At 34.8% G+C, this 20,832-nt stretch overlaps 1 protein-coding gene across 2 annotated transcripts in view; it reads left to right on the top strand.

Annotated features, from left to right (window-relative positions):
• The first annotated feature begins 8,549 nt into the window (after positions 1-8,549).
• LOC142973164 (facilitated trehalose transporter Tret1-2 homolog) overlaps positions 8,550-20,832 on the top strand; it is a 43,459-nt gene continuing 31,176 nt past the window's right edge. For both annotated transcript variants that reach the window (XM_076114765.1, XM_076114763.1), the window contains exon 1: positions 8,550-8,762. In XM_076114765.1, the coding sequence (XP_075970880.1) occupies positions 8,749-8,762 (14 nt within the window). In that variant the 5' untranslated portion in view covers positions 8,550-8,748. The remainder of the gene's footprint in view (positions 8,763-20,832) is intronic.

Raw genomic sequence — 20,832 nt, 5'->3', positions numbered from 1 at the left:
TTTAACACGATACCCCTCGGTAAGACTTTCAAGCTTCTGACTACTGTTGACGACTGCTAAAGATCTTCGAAAATGACAGTAGAACGTGCCTTCCAAAACACGAAGGAAATCTCGATATAAACATAAAACAATAAACACAAAAAAATAACATGGTCACCCATCCACTGAAAAACCTCGGCAAGCGGCAAATTAACCTCAGATAGTAGTTGTTAACTAAATTACGAGCTGCTACATACTATTATGTTCTTGTTGTTTTGATTTTAAGATCTAATTACAGGTTGGCTACATTTAAATAGATGATAAACGTCTGCAAGTGTCGAAAGACCAGGCAATTTAATAAATATGTAAACAACATGCACAAAACAAACATGTTTCATATTATAATGAGATGACGATCACGGCGATATTATATGCACTATATAACACTACGATAAGGTGAGTCAGTTACAGTCGGTTTGTGGTCGACGTGTCTGTCATATGACTTTAATCTTCTGTATGTTTACCGCAATGATTCGCAAATAATAATAGGTCGCAAATATGAATACTAATAATAAAAAGTGACTAGCAAATAGGTATCGTACGTGATGCAGTGAGAGCCTTAGCTGATTTACACATTTTATGTAAAAATTATGTTAAATTTGATACGTGGTTAATATTATTGCGTACGACCTGGCTTGGCCACGGCGCCAAAAAAGGCCATGGTGGCAATGTCTATAAGCAGTACGTACTTTTCTGTACTCAAGAAGAAAAAGATATACCGTTGTATTTCGCCAGGTATGGTTTTTTTGCCGACCACGCACTATCTTAAAAAAACGGACTTTTATGATATTATTTAGGTTCGGGGCAATCGTGCGCATCGTGATAATATTACAATACCTACATGATGGAAGAAATTTATGGCTGAGAGATATGAGTGTGTTCATACCCAATGTCTTACAAACTTATGTTGTGTATATTAAAAATCTATACTAATATTATAAAGCTGAAGAGTTTGTTTGTTTGATTGTTTGTTTGTTTGTTTGTTTGAACGCGCTAATCTCAGGAACTACGGGTCCGATTTTCTTAATTCTTTCAGTGTTAGATAGCCCATTTATCGAGGAAGGTTATAGGCTATATATCATCACGCTACGACCAATAGGAGCAGAGTACCAGTAAAAAATGTTACAAAAACGGGGAAAATTTTGACTCATTCTCTCTTATGTGAGGCAAGCGAAGTTGCGCGGGTCAGCTAGTATAGAATACAAGGCAAGTAAATAGAATTTAAGGTCCAACTTGGAAATAATATTGTCCAGTTACATAATTTTCCTTTCAGGACTCGTAGCACGTTTGAAACGTAGCACAATTGCGTAGCAAGGACGCGTAGCTCAAGACCTCTGACTTACACGGCCTACGTTCTACGCTTCGATTTGTTTCGTAAAAGATCTAGACGTCATAACTATTATGATAAATTCCGAGAAATAATAGATATTTCTGATAATAATCTAGAGTGGTAATACTGAGATTTGCTACACACATATTCGGTTTGGCGCGTTCGCTTTATTTCCGTAATATTTTAAAATTAAACAAGTATTTGAAATCGTAATTCTTATATTCAGCAACGTTTCGGAAAAGCTGTTGCTCGTGAGAAGAAACGGCACGAAGCTCATGGCTTGCTCTTTTTGTATGTCAATATTTTCATATACATATACAACAATGTCATCATTAAATTTTGCCATCCGGCTAGACCGATTAGTGCCAAACCGAATATGTGTGTAGCATACTCAACGAACAAAGATCTAAGAATAAAAGGTTATTTTCAGAAACATGTAATTTATGTCTCATAATAATAAGCATTATATTTATCATAAAGTCATTTAGGAGAAGGAGAGTTCGTTAGTTCAGTGTCATTTATACTCGATAAAAAGTATTTTGATGTACGTTTCATTTGTAAACTCACCCTTATGTCAATAACACAAGGACGAATATTGAGTTACAAAGCTTATTTAAAATATTTGCTCTGTAATTCTGTGATCTAAAACGTAGGACGTAGATACTTATGTATTCAGAGGTCAGTAACCTCTGTAACGTAAATAGTCACAATGCAGAGCGTAACCACGAAAAACTCTACTCTATTAATAAACTAAATCAAAAATATCTGAAATATCGTAGCGACCTAAATAATATAGTTATTTTTGCTCTCACTGGATGCACGGAAAAATATTATAGACTGTCTTAAGAATTTGCTAGAATAGATTGGTTATAACCGAAAGTATATACGTTTTTAGTTTGATGCTAAAAATCTTAAATTAAGTGGTAAGCGAAACTAATTAGGCAAAAGTTTATCCTGGTATATATGTTACTGTAAAAGCCCGACCTGTGGTAAATCCTAAGATTTTCCGGTAAAACCTAAGATTTACCAACTCTCAATGGTAAAAGTCCGAACAAGCCAGAGTTTAAAAACTATGTTACGATATATAAAAAAATCCTCCTTCATAACTATGTTTATAACTATTTCACGGTATAATTATATACTGTGACATAGTTATAAAGAAGGAGTTTTGGGCAAAGCGACATGGGTAGGTTAGGTTAGAAGGCTAAGGTGGGAGCGAGCGAAGCGAAGCTCCCACCTTAGCCTTCGTGGTTATTTTTTTTTAACCACCCAGAAGGAGGAGCCCCGCGAAGCCGGGCTCCGGCGACATCTCGACATCATCAAGTGAGTATAGGTAAAAGTTCGAATTAAAAGAATTGTTCGGACTTTTACCATTGCGAGTTGGTAAATCTTAGGTTATACCGGAAAATCTTAGGATTTACCATCGTTCGGGCTTTTACAGTAACATATACATACATAAGTATAAATAGTTAAATGGAATGTGATTAAGTTTTAAACTGCTCGTAAATCAATCAAATTTGTTGGGTAAAATTAAATATTTATTGAAAGACAGTACAATTTATCGATAGAAAACGCAATCTTCGTGGCCACTGCAGCACTGGTATACCACTTTATTTTGGAGATAATCAAAATAACATCTCAATTGTAATTTAAGGAACATAACTCTTTATTTCTGCAACTCATAATAACGTAAATTTTTTTTTTTGAAGCAAAATACTATCAAAAAGTGTAATCTCAAAATATCTGCTATAAATTTTCAAAGATCATTTCACCGACCTTATTTGTCATCTGTGCAAATATGAGTGCTACTGTTTGCATGCCTTTGGTCCTCACGTGATGAGTCCGGCCTCCAGGAACGATAGCATATAATATAGAGTATGTTGATCATGTATGTATGTATGTATGTATGTTGATCATCTCTTGTGTGAACACGACGAGTAAATACGTGACGTATGTCCTAGTTTTTCCATGTTTGTTGTGTCTGTTGTTAAGTAGCTGAAATTTCAGACGAAAATTTTAGTGTTAGCACGATTTCCTACTACGGAGTTGTCATTTAAACTTACTTAAAACATAGTTCTTACTAATTACGATAGTAGAGCTAAGTTTTTTTTATTTCTGGTATCTTCGGCTGTCATAGTCACTCAGTGAAATTGGATCAAATTGGCATATTTGTCTTTTATACTATTTTTGACTAAGAACCGTATTGATTGCATCGTTTTGTACTTTGTATGCACCTATTTTTTATACAGTCATAAATTCCTATCATCTGTGTCTTTTCTACAGTTTAATTATTTTAAAAATGAGAATCGAAAGACATACTATTTATAGAATAACGTAGCTGGCAATTCAAAGGGTTTTGCCGACTCTAAAGCCAACGTATGATCTACTGTAAGAACGTGAATACCCTTAATTCCATTTACGGCTCTCATACGTGGTTCCGACATTGAACAATAATAGCGAGCAATAAACAAAATATTGATCTTTACGATTATGATATATTTGCTGGGTGTGATGCCAATTCGCAAATACTGTGTCGTCATTGATCATAACTTCTATTGTTTATTTACATAGCTTTACCTATGTCAATATTACGTTATAAGGTAGGTACTTACATTATGTTTGCAGTAGTTCGATTCTCTACTACTATCAACTACCGACAGCCGGCTAGTCATCAAGAAATTTTACCTGGGCTCCGTAAGAACTAGGTATCTTGGTAAAAGTACATTTTAAATGTCAAACTCTCGATACTCGACAGTAAGTATCGACAATAGAGAATTGAGATTTTGAAAATCACTTTGCCCTATAATATTAAGCAATCCTTAACGTTAATGTTGTTCATTCAAGATTTCTGATTATATCTTTGTAGTTATGATATTAAAACTAAACTTAGATTCTGCTCGTTTGGTGCAGTGGTTATCGTGGTCACCTCGCCGCAATAGCGCCGTGCATGACGGGTTCGATTCTTACCCGAGACAAATATACATATGTGTGATGATCTGAGCCTAATTGTTAATTTATCTAATTATATATTGTACGTATGATTGTCGGTTTTTTGCTTACTATACAAACTCTACTTAGTTTGGAAATGAATGATCGTAAGTGAGTTGTCCCACGATATTTATTTATTTATTGTTCTGAAAGATAATAAAATATAACTGAATGACTAGAAAATAGTTCGAAATGACCATTGATTTATTTATTAGCGTCTGTGTATCTCTGAGTAACAAACAAGTAATTAATTAGATTAGTAATGAGTGTGACTAATACTGGTAAATACTAGACGTTGTAAAATATCATGCGGAAACGGTAAGAGAGTATTATATCTATACTACTCTATACTAATATTGTAAAGCTGAAGAGTTTGTTTGTTTGTTTGAACGCGCTAATCTCAGGAACTACTGGTTCGATTTGAAAAATTCTTGTGTGTGTGTGTGTTCAGTGTTAGATAACTCATTTATTGAGGAAGGCTATAGGCTATATATCATCACGCTACGACCAATAGGAGCAGAGTACCAGTATTTTTTTTTTCAAAAAGGGAAAAATTATCACCCATTCTATCTTATGTGACGCAAGCGAAGTTCCGCGGGTCAGCTAGTCTTTAAATAAATAAGTAATAGATAAAATTCTCAGACTAATGGAGAAGTAGATTAAGCTAAGTTATATTAAGGTAATAAGTTATTAATTTTTGATCATTGTACACCCGTCATTGCTTAGTGCATCGTTTGCAGAAGCCACTAAATTACAAACCACATAATGTATTTTTTTCTGGTGAAACTGACGATCTGATTTCATATAATTTAATAATTTTTATCGTTAAATTCTTATGGTTGAAAAATTGTCCTTAAAGTATATAAAAACCTGCCCTGCTGTAGCAGTTGAAGTATTCCTCTTTCAGCATCTACGATTTCCGCCCTTAAGCTAGAGGAAATAAGGAAAAGTTTAGGTGCTGAAACCATCGGTACTAAAAACATAGGTCCTGAAAGAATACTAAATAAATGAATATTATTGGACAACTCACACACGGTCATTTGATTCCAAACTAAGCAGAGCTTGTACTATGGTAACCAAATAACTGATAAACATACTTATATACTTTTTAATATATACTTATATAAGATAAATTGACATCCAGGCTCAGAACAAATACACGTGCTCATCACACAAAGATTTGGCCCGGGTGGGATTCGGATCCACCAGACGCGGCGCCACTGTTGTTGCGGCGAGGTGACCGCTTAAACTACTGCGCCTACACTTATTCAAAAACAATACTTACGAGTATTTCCCATTCAAGAAAAAAGAAATAGGGCAAGAATGCAACACATTTACTCAAGATACGGTCGAATAGCAATACTGCACGGTAGATTCACCGAGTGCCAAACATTTGTCACGAACAGTGAATGACGCTGACTGAAATAGATCGCTATTTATAGCGATTGGCACAGCGGGAAAGCCGATAAGGAACTTTAGGGAATACGTTTGTTGTTGTTTTCTGTTGGTTTACGAAACAAGTTTTTTCTTATTTTCTGCACTTTTTGAATTGATATAGTAATGCTGAAGAGTCTTGCTTATGATAGAACATGATAGGTAGACAATTAAACATCTCATTCCGATGAAAGGAAGCAAAATAATTATCACATATCATCACATATGTATATCATTTAGGTCGCCACGCCGATACCACTGTGTCAGGAGGTCGTCGGTTCGATTCCCACACGGAGCAATTATTTTTGCGATCCACAAATAATTGTTCCGGGTCTCGTTGTGCTTTGTGTCCGTTGTTTGTATGTTTGTAAAAATCACCGCGACACAAGAGCAATTCTTAGTGAGGGAGTTGTTTTAAAAAAAAACAAACGAAAGAAAATTTAACTCTACTTTTATTATAAACTGTAATTTTATCGTGTGGTTTTTGGTCAACCTAGTTTCAAAGTTGTTTAAGCCCCTCAAAGAACTTTGACATGGCTGATATTTTAATTGTCAACAAATGAATGTAAATGATTTATGAAATCATTAGCGTTTTACCTGCCCTCCGGCGTTCAGAGACGCTCAGCTCACATACTACTAAGCGGCCATCCATCTTTAGAACGTCTGCGATACGTGGAGCTGCTGGGTTTTTCATAAAGCGTGAACTATTGTTACGTAGTATTTTGTACATAGACATTACGTCTGTCAGTACCTATTACAGAACGAGATGAGGTAAACAAACCTATTATCGTAGCAGTCAACAACAGGTGACAAACACCTGAATGTTAAGTAAGATAATGTCCTTATTGTAAAACAATCAATATTTACTTATTTATATATTGAGAGAAGTATTTGTAACACCGAAATTCAGAGCCACGTCACAAACAAACAACCACACAAACTTAGGAGAGCTTGCTATGTACAAGTGTATGTACTATACTACACACGCGGCGTTAAAAAACGTGCAGTTAAAATACCATAATGGACCGGTATTTATATAATTCCAAATTGAATAAAGCTTATATAAATTCTTCGCGTGTTTTAATTTCATTTCAGTTAACTGTAATTTTCAGTGACAAATATGAGTAAATAAGTAATTTAGCAATTTTGAAATCTTGGCGATCCCGAATCGAGCAAAAACATCACCCTGAGATATTTTACAAATACCTCTTTTAGAAGGCTATAGAGGTTAAACCTATATAAAAGCTATTCTATTGACATTGTGTAAAGGAAAGCAAGCCATAGCACACAGCTGAAAATTATAAAACACGTATACATTTACTGCTAAAATAATAACAAACAATTCAATGAAATATGAATAAATATACATATGTAGGTACGTCAGTTCCCGTTACGTATTACACGAACTAACGCAATCAACGGCAATCATGGATAAACTTTGTGTTTTGTACAAAAATACACTGAAGCTATAAACTACTGACCAGTGACGTAGATCTATAGGAAATTCTCAACTGTAGTATAATGGGCTCTTTATGAAACTAAATATAGTGTGATGTGGAAATCTGACTGGATTGTTGTTTGATTGGTAGTAGAAGCAGGGAACGCTGATCACCAGGTACCAGATTTCGATTCCAATTTTTTTATCATACTCAATGGTGATTGCATGTCTCTATGGCGCAGTCGGTAGTGTATTCGAGCGCTTATCATGAGGTCTGGAGATCGATCCGAGTTGAGTAAAATGCTATTGGTATTTTCTAATTTATACTGGAATGTTTCTCAATGGTAGCCCGAAATTTGGTAACGGGGCTGATAAATGGCAATGGGCTCGCCCTCTATTACATGGGACTAACATTGTTAATGGCGAAACGTATTTCATACATCTCTGTATGAGCCCACGGTTGTAATAGTCGTAATATTATGTTTGTATACATTAGTAGCCCGAAGTTTGATTAGATGTACTCGTTTATGGGGGTGGTTTCGCCCCAAACCAATTACCTAAATAACAATAACCAACCTAAGCAAACCAAAATCCCATTTTTCTGACAGCTCAAAGCCCAAAGCAGGCGATTTATATATAGTTGACAGAGGGTTTGAAAATACCAGTACCTTTGCAACACTTTCAAGTTTAACAATCGTTAGTTTTAGAAATACATATATAGTTTGCCGCTACAGCGTGGAAAATGGCGGAAAACTGTCGGAATCGTCTCGCCATTCTCGTTAATGAGTTGGCGCCGAAAACAGACGGTGTCTTTCGTCGATCCATCTTTCTAGGTGCAGTTTATCTATGTACTCCACCTACATCCAGTTCTATTTCAAATAGACGTGAAATTATGGAGCATGATTATTTAAAGCTTTTCATGGCTCAGTGTAGTTGTTGAAAATGCACACATAAAATTACGCCTTTTTCCTGGGGCGGGAAAGACCAAAAAGTGGTATGATCCATAAAAACTTCCCTTGCTTTTTTACATAATTCTGCTTGAAAGATGTATCCGGATACATCTTTCAAGCAGAATTAAGGCTTCAAAACATTTGTCACTATATTTATGCATTATGAATACGCCAAAAAGGAATAAAATTTTCTTCGTTTACTTCCAGCTAACTTTCAAATAAATATAACATAGTAAAAAGTAATTCAAATATTACTTATCATATTAAAATACAACAAACAACAACAGAGGCTTCTGTCCACAAGTTTAAATAAAGACCGCGAGCTTTGTCTCGTGAGAAAATTATCGTTATATTGAGTGGAAAACGCAGTTCCCGCCAGTTCGCGCGCGAACGCACTCGGGCTAGCACGCACGCCATTTTAAAATGCGCGGCAAATATATCGAAACATAATTCGTCAAGTGCCTTTACATTTGTAAATAATGTGATAGTAATTTATAAGTGAAATAATTCCCTGTGATATTGTGTAATTGACTTTATTTTTATTATTTTGAAGTGATTTTCTTGTTAATATGGCGTCCGAAAAGTGAGTATGATGCAAAGAACAATTAACAATTAAATTACTATATACACCGTTTTTAGTATTTGGTTATAACTTTTTTAAGGTGGTTGTATGTGGGGTATTTGAAACGCAAATAAATAAAACAAGTTCAAATCGGATATAACCAAAATTAGAAACAAATTAAGATAAAATTCCTCCTAGATTCACGATAATTATTCCATGTGGGTAACTGATTATAACATTCTTTAAATCATGCGACAAACGCATGTATTTCGCGACAAATTGATCTAAAAGCACTAGTTTTTAATCATTTTGGTTTATTTTGAAAGTATTTGAGTTTATTCGTGTTTTTACTAATGATTTAATGAGTACAAATGAGTACTTATTTGTTTAAATAGAACATAGTAACCTCGTTATCGAACTAGGCAACGTTTGACTAACCAAATATACACATGTACCGGCGTTCTTCCTCATTAGGGAGTTAAGAATGTATTACTAAACACGTATGCATTTATCTAATTAGAATACGTTTTTACGTTGACGACAGTTGTGAAATATTGTTGAGAGGAAAGAACTTTATTTGATTACATTCTTGATTGGGCGTTCTGGATATTTGAATCGTCTTTTTTTATGAAAAATCGTTATCTAGCTACCCAATAAACATAATATTATTAGTTTTCTCGTGGTGCCGGTCCTAATATATGTAAGAGAAACCACACACCACAATGAAATGTACCTACTTGTAAAAAATACAGACCAAAATGTTCATTATTTTTAAACTTATTACAATGTCGAAGTTTTGATACTCCAAAATATAGTAAGCTGCAAAAATAAATAAATATTTTTTGGTGTCCGCACAAAAAGATGGAAAGTGATGCAACACATTTTAAAAATTATTCATTGCCAACATTTACATTCATAAATGTATGAAATCTTGGCAACACATACATTCAGAGCAGGAAGCATATTTATATATTATTTTTAAAATAAACCGACTTTTTTAAAAGACCTTCGCACTTTCAGTACATGTTATCAATTAGTATACAAACCGTATCTGTGGTTGTAAAACGGTTTATCAATATGAGTAATATATTATTTACTTATCGATATGCATTTCCGTAGTTCACCCTGTCTGTTCTGTTAATAGAAATAACATCACTATTCAAAACGCAGTGTAACTATAAAGTTTTCCAAAAATAGTGTAAATAGTTATCGCGGCCACGAAAGTACCAGAAACATGGAGCCGAAAAAATGGATGGCAAAAAAAATGTTTTTTTTCTTCCTTCAGGTTTAACATACACGATGTTTGTGAAAATTACCTATAGCAAAGCTACAGCTAAGCAAGGCTACTGCAGCGTATTTTGCGATCATTCAGCAAATATTATTATGGCCTTTTTTACTTTTTATTATTATTTTTATAACTAAAATGATTAATTAATGTGCCTTTTTGTTACATTAAAATTTGTGCTCGACACATCAACGAAAAAGTCACGCGACTATAACATTTATCAACACGTGTGTAAAGATAAATAGAAATAAACAAAATAAATCACGAGTGGTGTATTTACGATGAACTATTCTTCATTATGTAGTAGTCAATAGCTTATACGTTTAGTCATAAAATATTTGGAACATAAACTTCAATACTAATAAAATTTCAAATATTTAACAATGCTGTTTGATGGCCATGTGGACAGCTAGGACCTAAATAATGACAGATTATAAGGTTTGTCACCGAAAGTTTTTCGAAATTATCAAGAACCTTGTTACTGAATTATGGCAATATAAAAAAATGTTTGTATTGGGTCGTGATACTCGAACAATAAAGTGACTTTTGTTTTACCCCGCGTATTCCACTATTTCTTTGCTATATTTCATCAAAATCGGTTTAAAAATTAAGCCGTCAAAGCATGATACTTTACTCAAATACAAAAAAAAACGCATGAAATACTTTTTAGCGAAAAGCCTCGTTATTCTAAAAGTGAGGCGTTTAGGTATCACTTAAAATTCACTTTGCATTATAGGTACTACAATGTAACTAATTGTTTGTAAATAAATAATTTAATGTCACAGTTAAGTGGTTGATATGATTGATTAAACGCGTTTTAATAGCTGTGTGATATTGTATTATGAATTGGCAAGCCTTATCGAGTTATTAGCGTTAGTGTCAGCTACGCATAGATAGCGTAAATTATTAGGTGATCATGATTATGATTAATGAGATCAAACGTAGTAGTCTTGTTTGGTTACTAAGCAACGTTAGTAATGCGATTCTCTCACACTATTGACTGTCATCAACCGACTAATTTTGTATGAAAATCTGATCAGCAAGCCTAGTGGAAACTGTAGGAACTATCATTGCAGTATTTTTTTTTCAATGTCAAAGCTACAGTAAAATATGGTTTCTATGCTGGATAGTATTTAGTAACTGTAATAGTAACTGGTATTTTGTTTATCTTATTCATTTATCAAGGTACGAATTTAGATGTGGCATGAATGTAAAATTACAAGAAATTTCAGCAGTTCGTCCGGCAAAAACAACCTAAAATAAGTGCATTACCTATTTTAAAAACACAGCTCTCACATTTGCAATTATTCGAATTATTATTTTATTTAATTATTTTGCTGTATACAAAATCTAACTCATGATATTTAGTGCAATGCGAATGTGAATCTTGATAAACGCAGACGGATGCTGTTTGTCCAACAGTGAGATTATGGAAGGCAGCCCGCAGCAGTGTCAAAATTTGTTTTGCTGCTAAAATAAACACCGTTTTTTTTTGGATGTGTCCAAAATACCGAAACCAATGTTACCACAAAATAAATGGAACTATGCGCATAATACATTATTTTCAAAAACTGTATAGGCAAATATTGTCCGGCAATATGAATAATGCAAGGGATTTTTATTATACTTATAGGCTATTTATGATTTCTGCAAAACACTACGTTTTTTTCTGTCTGATAGTTGCTTTAAATGCTTTGTAATCGAGAAATGTGGTTAAATAACAATTTAATAGCCTACCCTAGTATTGCCCTGAATTAGTTCTTTAGCACCTACATACATACGATGATGAATACATAGCTTTTGTCCATCTAGTATACACAATGTGACTATTTACTAACTAAAGTCTATAAGGTATAGTTATTTACGAAATAATAATTATTAAAAGGTATTTAGGTCCCTAAATAGATTGAAAACATTGGGGGGCGGACTGTGGCCGTGATAACACGAGTCATAGACCTTTACTGTACACTGATAAGCCCTGTTTATCACGCTGACCAATACACTCATATTGTTATTGCGAATTGTTCGTCGTACGGCCTTATAATATAGCTTTTGCTAGTGACTGCACTCAAAAACTCGTAAAAAATGTAGTCTTAGTTCTTTTTTTTACCCATTGCTATCCCACTTCTGACTAGCATGAGTCTTCTCACAAATCAGGGAGAGATTGCCCACCACGCTGGCCAAGTGAGGGTTAGGAAGTCCCTTAAAATTATTATTTTCGAGTTTTCTTACGAAGTTTGTAATAAGTTAACTACGTTACAGGCTAAGTAAGTGCAAAGAAAGCTCCTTGAATTAATTAGTTTAAAAACAGCCCCAAAGTTACTTTTGTTTATTTGTAGTTAAGGATTTTTTCATCTAGTTAAATAATAGCGGCGAAATAAGATATTTACAGCATTACGATTACCTATATTTTCGAAAACACAGTTTGAATGACAAAACTTTTCGTGAAGTCTGCCTAGTGAATAAATACAACAACTTTTTGCAGTTCCAACACAGGTCACATGGAAATCACCCAAAATAGATTCAGAAGAAAAAGCAAAAAACCTGCGGGAGCGAGTGCCAAATTGCACGAGTATTTGAAAACCCTACAAATATTATAAATGCAAAAGTTTGTCAGTACAGACATACATCCATCCATACTGAAGTCTGTCATGAAAAATCTACTGGACAGATTTTAATAAAATTTGGTACATTTATAGCTTATTCCCCGTTTTTGTAACATTAATTACTGGTACTCTGCTCCTTGTGGTCGTAGCGTGATGATATACCGCCTATGTCCTTTCTCGGGCATCAAAATATCTCCATACTAAATTTCATGCAAATTGGTTCAGTAGTTTAGGCGTGATTGAGTAGCAGACAGACAGAGTTACTTTCGCATTTATAATATTAGTATGGATAACCTGGATTATCACATAGAAAACTTTTTACTTCGCGAAATCTTTTCATGCGCTCGATGTTGCGAGCAGGAGTTAGTTGAAAATATTTTGAAGGGTAGTACAGTCTGCTTTGTGTCGGATGTGTCAAGCGGTTGTCGACCGGCTCACGTGCGCATGCGCGTAAGGCCAGTTATATACCAGTGACATTCGTGTTTATTATTGTAGATTACAACACGAGTTCATTGCAACTATAAACCTTCAAAAGAAAACCTTTGCAGTGATTTTTACTGTCAAACAAAAGTAATTTACTACCACATTAATAGAATAGCTACATGATTTCTTACATTTCAGATACCCGCCTACATGCATGACTTCTTGAAATCTGCCTATTTTAGAGACTATTTATATGACTTCATTTTAAATCTACCTGCCTGACCCCTGGTTTCTGAGATATATTAATGGTAGTTTATCTATTCAATAGCGCTTCAACTCAAAAAATTAAACGCTATTGAATAGATAGACTACCGCTAAATGTGCTAAACCGTGGTATAAAGAGCGACCCAATGTTACGCTAACATATTCAAGTGAAATCTCGTGATCTATAGTGAAATAGTATCCAAATACGAAACAATAATAGAAACAAAACAAGCCTATCACAAACTCATGGAATTTCCAATTCAAATCCATGCCAAACCAAAGCTTTAGCAAAGAGTCCCACATATATCATGAGAATTAAGCCTAAACTGTTTCCTGGCTTGAAGCCCACGCCCTTCACCTTGCCTCGGACTATTGGCACCGGCGCTACTCCGCTCTTCAGAGCTACGATCACGTGCATTCAAAAAACTACCATGTGGGCAGAAGCATGCATTGCGTCGTTGAAATATTAATATATTTGTGTAACTCGTGTTTTTTGAAAATGTTGATGGTTTCTGACTTAACGTCACGTGCATTGTGAAAAAAGCGTACGAAAGTGTATTCAGGCAAACAAATTTTAGGTCCTTAAAAAGACTTATTGACCTGATTTCATAGGCCTTAAGCTGGTAACCATATGAATGAATTAATGAAATACTCTTTATTGTACTGAATAAATAAAATAAAAAAGAAGATACAAGAAAAAGAATAGACATGGATAAAAATAAATTTAAAATAAAATTAAGATGGACATGAAAAAGAAGACATATTTTGTATACTAAATAACTAAACGTGTCTTAAACGCAATGAGGATTTTAAGGTTTACGATATTTGTTGCCCGGCGTTTCGATCGAATTAGTTCGACCGTGGTCACGACCACCGACCACTTAAACCATATTATTTAAGTATTTACCAAAGGACATTGGATTAGGTATATTTTCTTTCGATTTGAATCGTTGCTTAAGATTGCAATTAGCAAGCGTGTGCGCAAAAATGTAAACATGCATTAAAGATACAATGTTGCGCTTCTAATCTTTCAGGAGCTGGGTCAACATTTTTTCAGTTGCGCTTAAATTACGCGCGACCACTCATTGTATCTACATAATTTTATAAGCGAACTAATTCGAAGTGCAGGATGCTAACGGATATAAAGGGAAACTTCGCCAAATTATATACGCATTTGCACGAATCTGTAATTCGTTACTGTCGTATTTCCAAGGGAAATGCACGTGATTAATATCGCTATGCAGTGACTTGTGTTTGAAAATCACGACTGTTGAGCTAAATTAATGGTGCTATAAATCCTATTTATTGATGCTGATGAAAGGCGATTTGGCTTTGTACTTTACTAGTTAGTAAAAGAGAGAGAAATTAAAAGCTTTTTATAGCCGTTTTAGTACTTGATAGTTACCTCAACAAGTGCGCAGTTCTTGTCTTTCAAGACATCAAATACCAACATTAAGGTAAAAATAAGTTAACTCTGGACATTTGTTATGTCCAGGGCTGTATGTAATGTATTACATTTATTTTTTAAAGGTTTACGTAAATGGTAAATCTTTCGTGCGCCAGTCCAACTCGAACTTGGCCGGGTTCTCCTTTCAAGTGCCATAGTACCCTTATATTTATTAAATCATAATAATACACAAGACTTAATAACTTTACCTGTACAAACAATAATCATGAAAATCTATGTCCGACGTACGTGCATAACTTTAGAGCAACTACATCTTGTTTGTAGTTGTCAGGACAGAATTTGTACAGGATCATTCCCCCTAGGAATGATCCTGTACAAATTATGAAGTACAAATTATAAATATGTATGGGATGAACGTACTTTATACCTGGAAAAAATCGGATTGGGCAGCTAGTTTTTAATATTTCCCTAACTTTATACAAATACGTTTTTATACCTTTTATCCTACAAAATTCAAGGGAACGTAAACTTCCTCATATAGACGCAAGTTGTTATCGTTATCATATATTAACTTGTGTAAACAATAATCGTTTGATATACAATATTGTACGGTTCGCGTAATACCTATCATTACATCGACTCTTGTACAAGATTGATTAACTATGGAATATTGGAGGTAAAAATAGATGAAAATATTCCATCAAAATACATACATACGTAATATCTTGTTGTGCCCGAAGGTTTAGGCAAAGGTGTATGAAATACATTAATTGACGTTTCGCCATTAACAATGTTAGTCCAATGTAATAATGGGCCTATTGCCATTTACCGGCGTTATCAAATTTTGAGTTACTATTCTATAAAAATATTATTAACTATGTTATACATATAAAAATATTCCAATATTAATTAGTAAGGACTATTAGTCTTTACTAATTAATACTAACCCGTGAAAATATGAATCAAATGTTATATTTTATGTTCATAACTTTTAAACTCTCGCGTTGCATGTTTAATGTATAATAGAATACGGGAATTAACGCGAACACGCATTTTACCTTAAAATGCCTAACGTTTCGGCGCAGGTTGCACTCGCCGTGGTCCCAGGCAGACTGGAGCAGCGATGACAGGACTTCGTGTATATGAGGCGGACGAATGTCCATCCACCCTCATATTTTGATTTTTCCAACCGCCAACACACACTACACTAACCGTGTCCCTATTCTGTGAGCTAACCGATTGCGAAACATAGCGAGGTTTTGTAACAGTAATCACTGGATTCCACGTCGCGGATAATTTGAAGCCGTCTTCCCGATTGAAATTTGGATGTTTCTTGATTTCGATCGCTTCACGAACAATCCTCGAGTAGAAATGTCGTTCAGTGGAGAGGACTTGAGGGCGATGGAATTCAATCCAGTGATTAGTTCCTGCTTCGAGTAGATGTTCCGCAATGGCTGACTTGCTGATTTGACGGTTCTTAACAGCGGCGATATGTTCCTTGACCCTTTCAGCTATCGACCGCTTAGTCTGGCCTATGTAGGAACTACCGCAGCTGCAGTTGATCTTGTAGACACCTGGTGTTTGAAACGGTAGTACATCCTTCGGTGTGCCCACAGGTGTGGTTAGCTCACAGAATAGGGACACGGTTAGTGTAGTGTGTGTTGGCGGTTGGAAAAATCAAAATATGAGGGTGGATGGACATTCGTCCGCCTCATATACACGAAGTCCTGTCATCGCTGCTCCAGTCTGCCTGGGACCACGGCGAGTGCAACCTGCGCCGAAACGTTAGGCATTTTAAGGTAAAATGCGTGTTCGCGTTAATTCCCGTATTCTATTATACATATTTTATGTTGTCTCGTAGTAATTGTTTTGAAGTGTTTTTAAAGCAAGCTTAGGTGTCTTATCACTATCACTACTTACCTATTTAGTTTTAAACTAAGTCCCTATACTGCGATTGTTTGCTCCCGACGATTAAAAAAAGTTAACAATTGTTTCAACGAATTTACACTCAAATATGTATTTGAGTGTTAATTCGTTGTTATATATTGTGAAATAGTTTTCTATCATAAAAGTTTGTGAAAAATGACTTAAATTATGGTAGCAATTGTTGAAGATATGGATATAGGATCAAGTCTATTTGTGGTAAGGTTTCAAATTTTGTCGTAGCTTCCTTTTTCAAGTCAAGTTGTTAAAAATTAAAATGTTTATGATAAATAGAGAAATGCACTTTTAATTCATACAAACATCTTTCTAAAATCCATATTTAACCCTAAAAAAAGTAGGTATACCTACATTTTAATAGGTCACGTTTAAAACACAACTTACTTCAATTATCCTCTTTTGTATCCACAAATCCTTTGTACATTGTTTACAGTAACCAAAATCACGCCAATTGCTTATCTTTGTTCAAAGTCCGTAACGAACTACTCGTAATGTTGGCTGAGATGTTGCCAAACTCCAAAATAAGGAGTTTATTTATACCTAGTGTTATCATGCATAAGTCGCGTGCTCGTCTGCAACGTGGGACTTTCGGCTGGCAACTGATGATTAATCCATTCTTCAGATACGTTGTAAAATTTGAGCTCGATTCCTCTACATTTGTTTAATCACGTGCAGTTTTCATCAGTCTTGTCTTGTCTAACCCATTACTGTCCCACTGCTGGGAAAGGGTCTCCTCTCAGGTCAGACCTCGAGTCCATCACACTGGCGAAATGCGAGTTGGGAACTTTGCATGTCCTCAATAAATGTAAGGACTCCTCACGATGCTTTCCTTGTGATAATTATTTCTAATAAACACATAGCTTCGAAAAGTCATTGTCTTAGACGTTATAAGACTTTAGTAATCTTTTGCCCTTAATTGGAGTCTATAGGAGATGAGTCTATGGAGGAGGAGAGGCGTCTATGGACTCCAATTTAGGGACGAAAATGTCACACATCATCACAAAAAAAAACTTTTTTCCTAGAGTTTTTAGTCCCGAATACATCTCCCCTTTCGAAGAGAATTTACACGCGTACAATTCTGTTATGTAGTAAGACTGGAATAATTTTTGTATGAGTACGGCAATTTATTATATTTATCAACGTATTCTTATACTATTTTTTAAGTAATTGTCGTTGCCAAAACATTTTTTCACGAAGTTTTACTTTAGAATGGACTGTTTAAATTACACATGACACAGAAATATCGTTACCCGCCAATACACATACTTCTCTTCTACAGGTACGGCAACGTGTAATTTTTTATATGCATTGTTGCCTTCCAGCCAGCGGCTTGCTGCTATATTCAGACATATAAAGTTAAATGATGCGATCTTACAAACAAACACTTTACTTCGACCGTATTCCCTGTCATAAGACAAATTGTAAGAATTGAACATTTGACCATTATTATCGTCTTAAATCAATAATTACGGTATAGGTGTGAATAAATTGACATAATTTTCCTGCATTTACGAGTATAGTGCATGTGCTAGTATAGTGACAGTGAGCACTTCATTAATCATGTAGTACACAATTAATTAGTAATCAGTATGATATGTATGATAATATCGATTCATTCAATTTTATTGCAGCGTTACACGTGCCAAAGTTGATTGATAGGATTGGAGATGTGTCCTGAGTAACGAATAAGAAATTCTGAATAATTAGTCTCAAAAGTATTACTTTTTTGATGTTTGCTTTTAGACTTAGCTGAATATTAAATTTTTAACATGGGCGATACATGTTTATTTTATATTAGAATACGGGAATAAACGAGAACACGCGTTTTATCTTGGAATACCGGACGTTTCGGCGCAGGTAATACTGGCCGTGGTCGCAGGCTGACTGATAGCGTGTTCGCGTTCGTTTCTGTATCCTATTATATTATATAATAAACTAATGCCCGGTTTCGGAGTACATTGACCGGTAGTTTACCTATTCAATAGCGTTTTTTTTGTATGAATTTTGACGCTATTCAATAGATTAACTACCACTAAATGTACCTCAGAAACGGGGGGTAAGAAAGTTTGTGAGAGAGGGTTATTGTGCCATCCCTTATTTTAAAAAGTGACACGTTGTGACGTCACGTGTCTTGACGATGTAACCACACAAAGTTATCTATTACAAAACTTAATGTTTCCGTGTTAAAAATATTGGTCATTAACGCTAACCTTGTATATTTTGAAAAATAAATGACGGATGTTAATTTTACTAAAATAGTTTACCTTGCACCCATTCTGTATTACGTATGCTAAACGCAAAAACAATACACACCCCTTTTTTGCGTAGTTCGAGGCGAAAAAGATTTACAAGAACTCTATAATGTGAACATCACGGAAAATTATGAAGCTAATTATTGAACTGTAGTCTTAGACTATCTCCAGCACAGATTTCATTAAAATTTGTTTAGTCTTGAAAGCCTAACAGATTTATTTTAAACAACAGAGCGGTTTTTACAGCGCTTTCTTCCGTCGCGTCAGTTTACACTTACTAAGACTATCTTATATCAGCTGTTATAATGCAGTAATGATAAGAATACTGCAAACGTCTTCATATCTTTTGTTTTAAAATCATGAACTGCATTTCAACAGCGGCGTAACGGCATAGTAGCAAATCGGTTATCTGTCATCGGTAAAGTATAGATCCATACTTGAGAATTGCTGTGTTCTTAATATTAGGTCGGGGAAAAAGTCTTTTCGCATTATAGTTTGTATGAACTTGGAATAAAATCTCTTTGGCTTCAAGAATCACAAATGAGTACACGGTTCATTAGGTTTCTTTCAGTGAGCTCGTGAGGTACCCAAATATCGAGCTTTATTGTGTAGAGAAAAGAATTTATTACAAGTTCATACATACTATAATGCGAAAAGCCTTTTTCCCGACCTAATATACAATTTCCTATAGTCTGCTCTTCTATGCATCGCCATATTTGTATAAAAACGAATGTAAACACATGTAATTCGACGCCTGGAGTTACATAAGTAAGAGGTGTGGTTTCTATTTCAGTGCCAAAGTTCCCACAGCCGGTAATGAGAAATGGCATCCAGTGCCAAACGTACATTATTAACACTCTGTCAAAAAGTCTGACATTGAATGCGTAAAAATTGAAATCACGTTTTTCGTAGGCGAGGTTTTGCGTCTAAGTATTTGAAAATATTAGGTTAGGTTTAGATTCTAGATTATTTTTGTTTTACATAACGTGATCATGCATGTTTCTTGACGTTTCGGCACACGTTGCATTTGGATGAAACAATTGCATATTTTGTGTGTTCGAGTTTTGTTGCAAGGATAACAGTCTACGTACATATATTTTTGTTAAGGGGGTCTTAAAATCAGAATTAAAAAAAAAAAAACAATTAGCAAGTCATGTACTCTGACTGAAAATTACACTATTCTCATATTTTATGGGAGCCTATTGCAACACTGAGTCGATTTTATGGCCGTATATTTCAACTATCGTCGACCGACTAGGTATCGAGAATTTTTTTATGACAATCTGATAAGCAACTCTTGCAGACGCTGTAGGAACTAGGTTTGCTTTACATATTAAAAGTAAATGACTCTGTATTCGGTAGAATCGTCTGTAGAGAATCTCGCTACTGTAAAATTTTGAGAATATGCATTGTAATTTTATTTCTAATTTCATTCTACATTGTCTTATTTAAATCTGTAGATGCTAAATGAGCAAACCAGGAAAAACACTTCCTGAAAGAAAACAATCGCTTATAAATTCCCACAACAATGAGTTCAATACACATTCAATAATGAGTTATATTCATTAGGTATTTATCAGCGACTGTCATTGTCGTAGATAACGATGATAACTGGCAGTTCAAACAAGCGTGCGGTACATGTGAATACTGAATGGTTCTTCAACTATCTTATCTGGCGATTTGGAGCTACAATTCTTTAGTAAATATTACATTTCGTGTTTGAAATTTCAGTATATTGCTAAACGACTATTAAACACCTTACATTACCACTGCTGTGGCGCCCATAGCCAGTTGTGCTCACCGGTCGGTAAACGATATGTGGGTCAAGCAATCCTTGGCGCGGTCATTCCATAGATGGGTGACCGCATAGTAGTAACACAACAACTTTGACACTAGGTTGACCACTAACCAT

This window comes from Anticarsia gemmatalis, chromosome 5 (genome assembly GCF_050436995.1).
Source record: "Anticarsia gemmatalis isolate Benzon Research Colony breed Stoneville strain chromosome 5, ilAntGemm2 primary, whole genome shotgun sequence".
Taxonomy (NCBI): domain Eukaryota; kingdom Metazoa; phylum Arthropoda; class Insecta; order Lepidoptera; family Erebidae; genus Anticarsia; species Anticarsia gemmatalis.
This window is presented reverse-complemented; position numbering and strand designations above follow the sequence as displayed.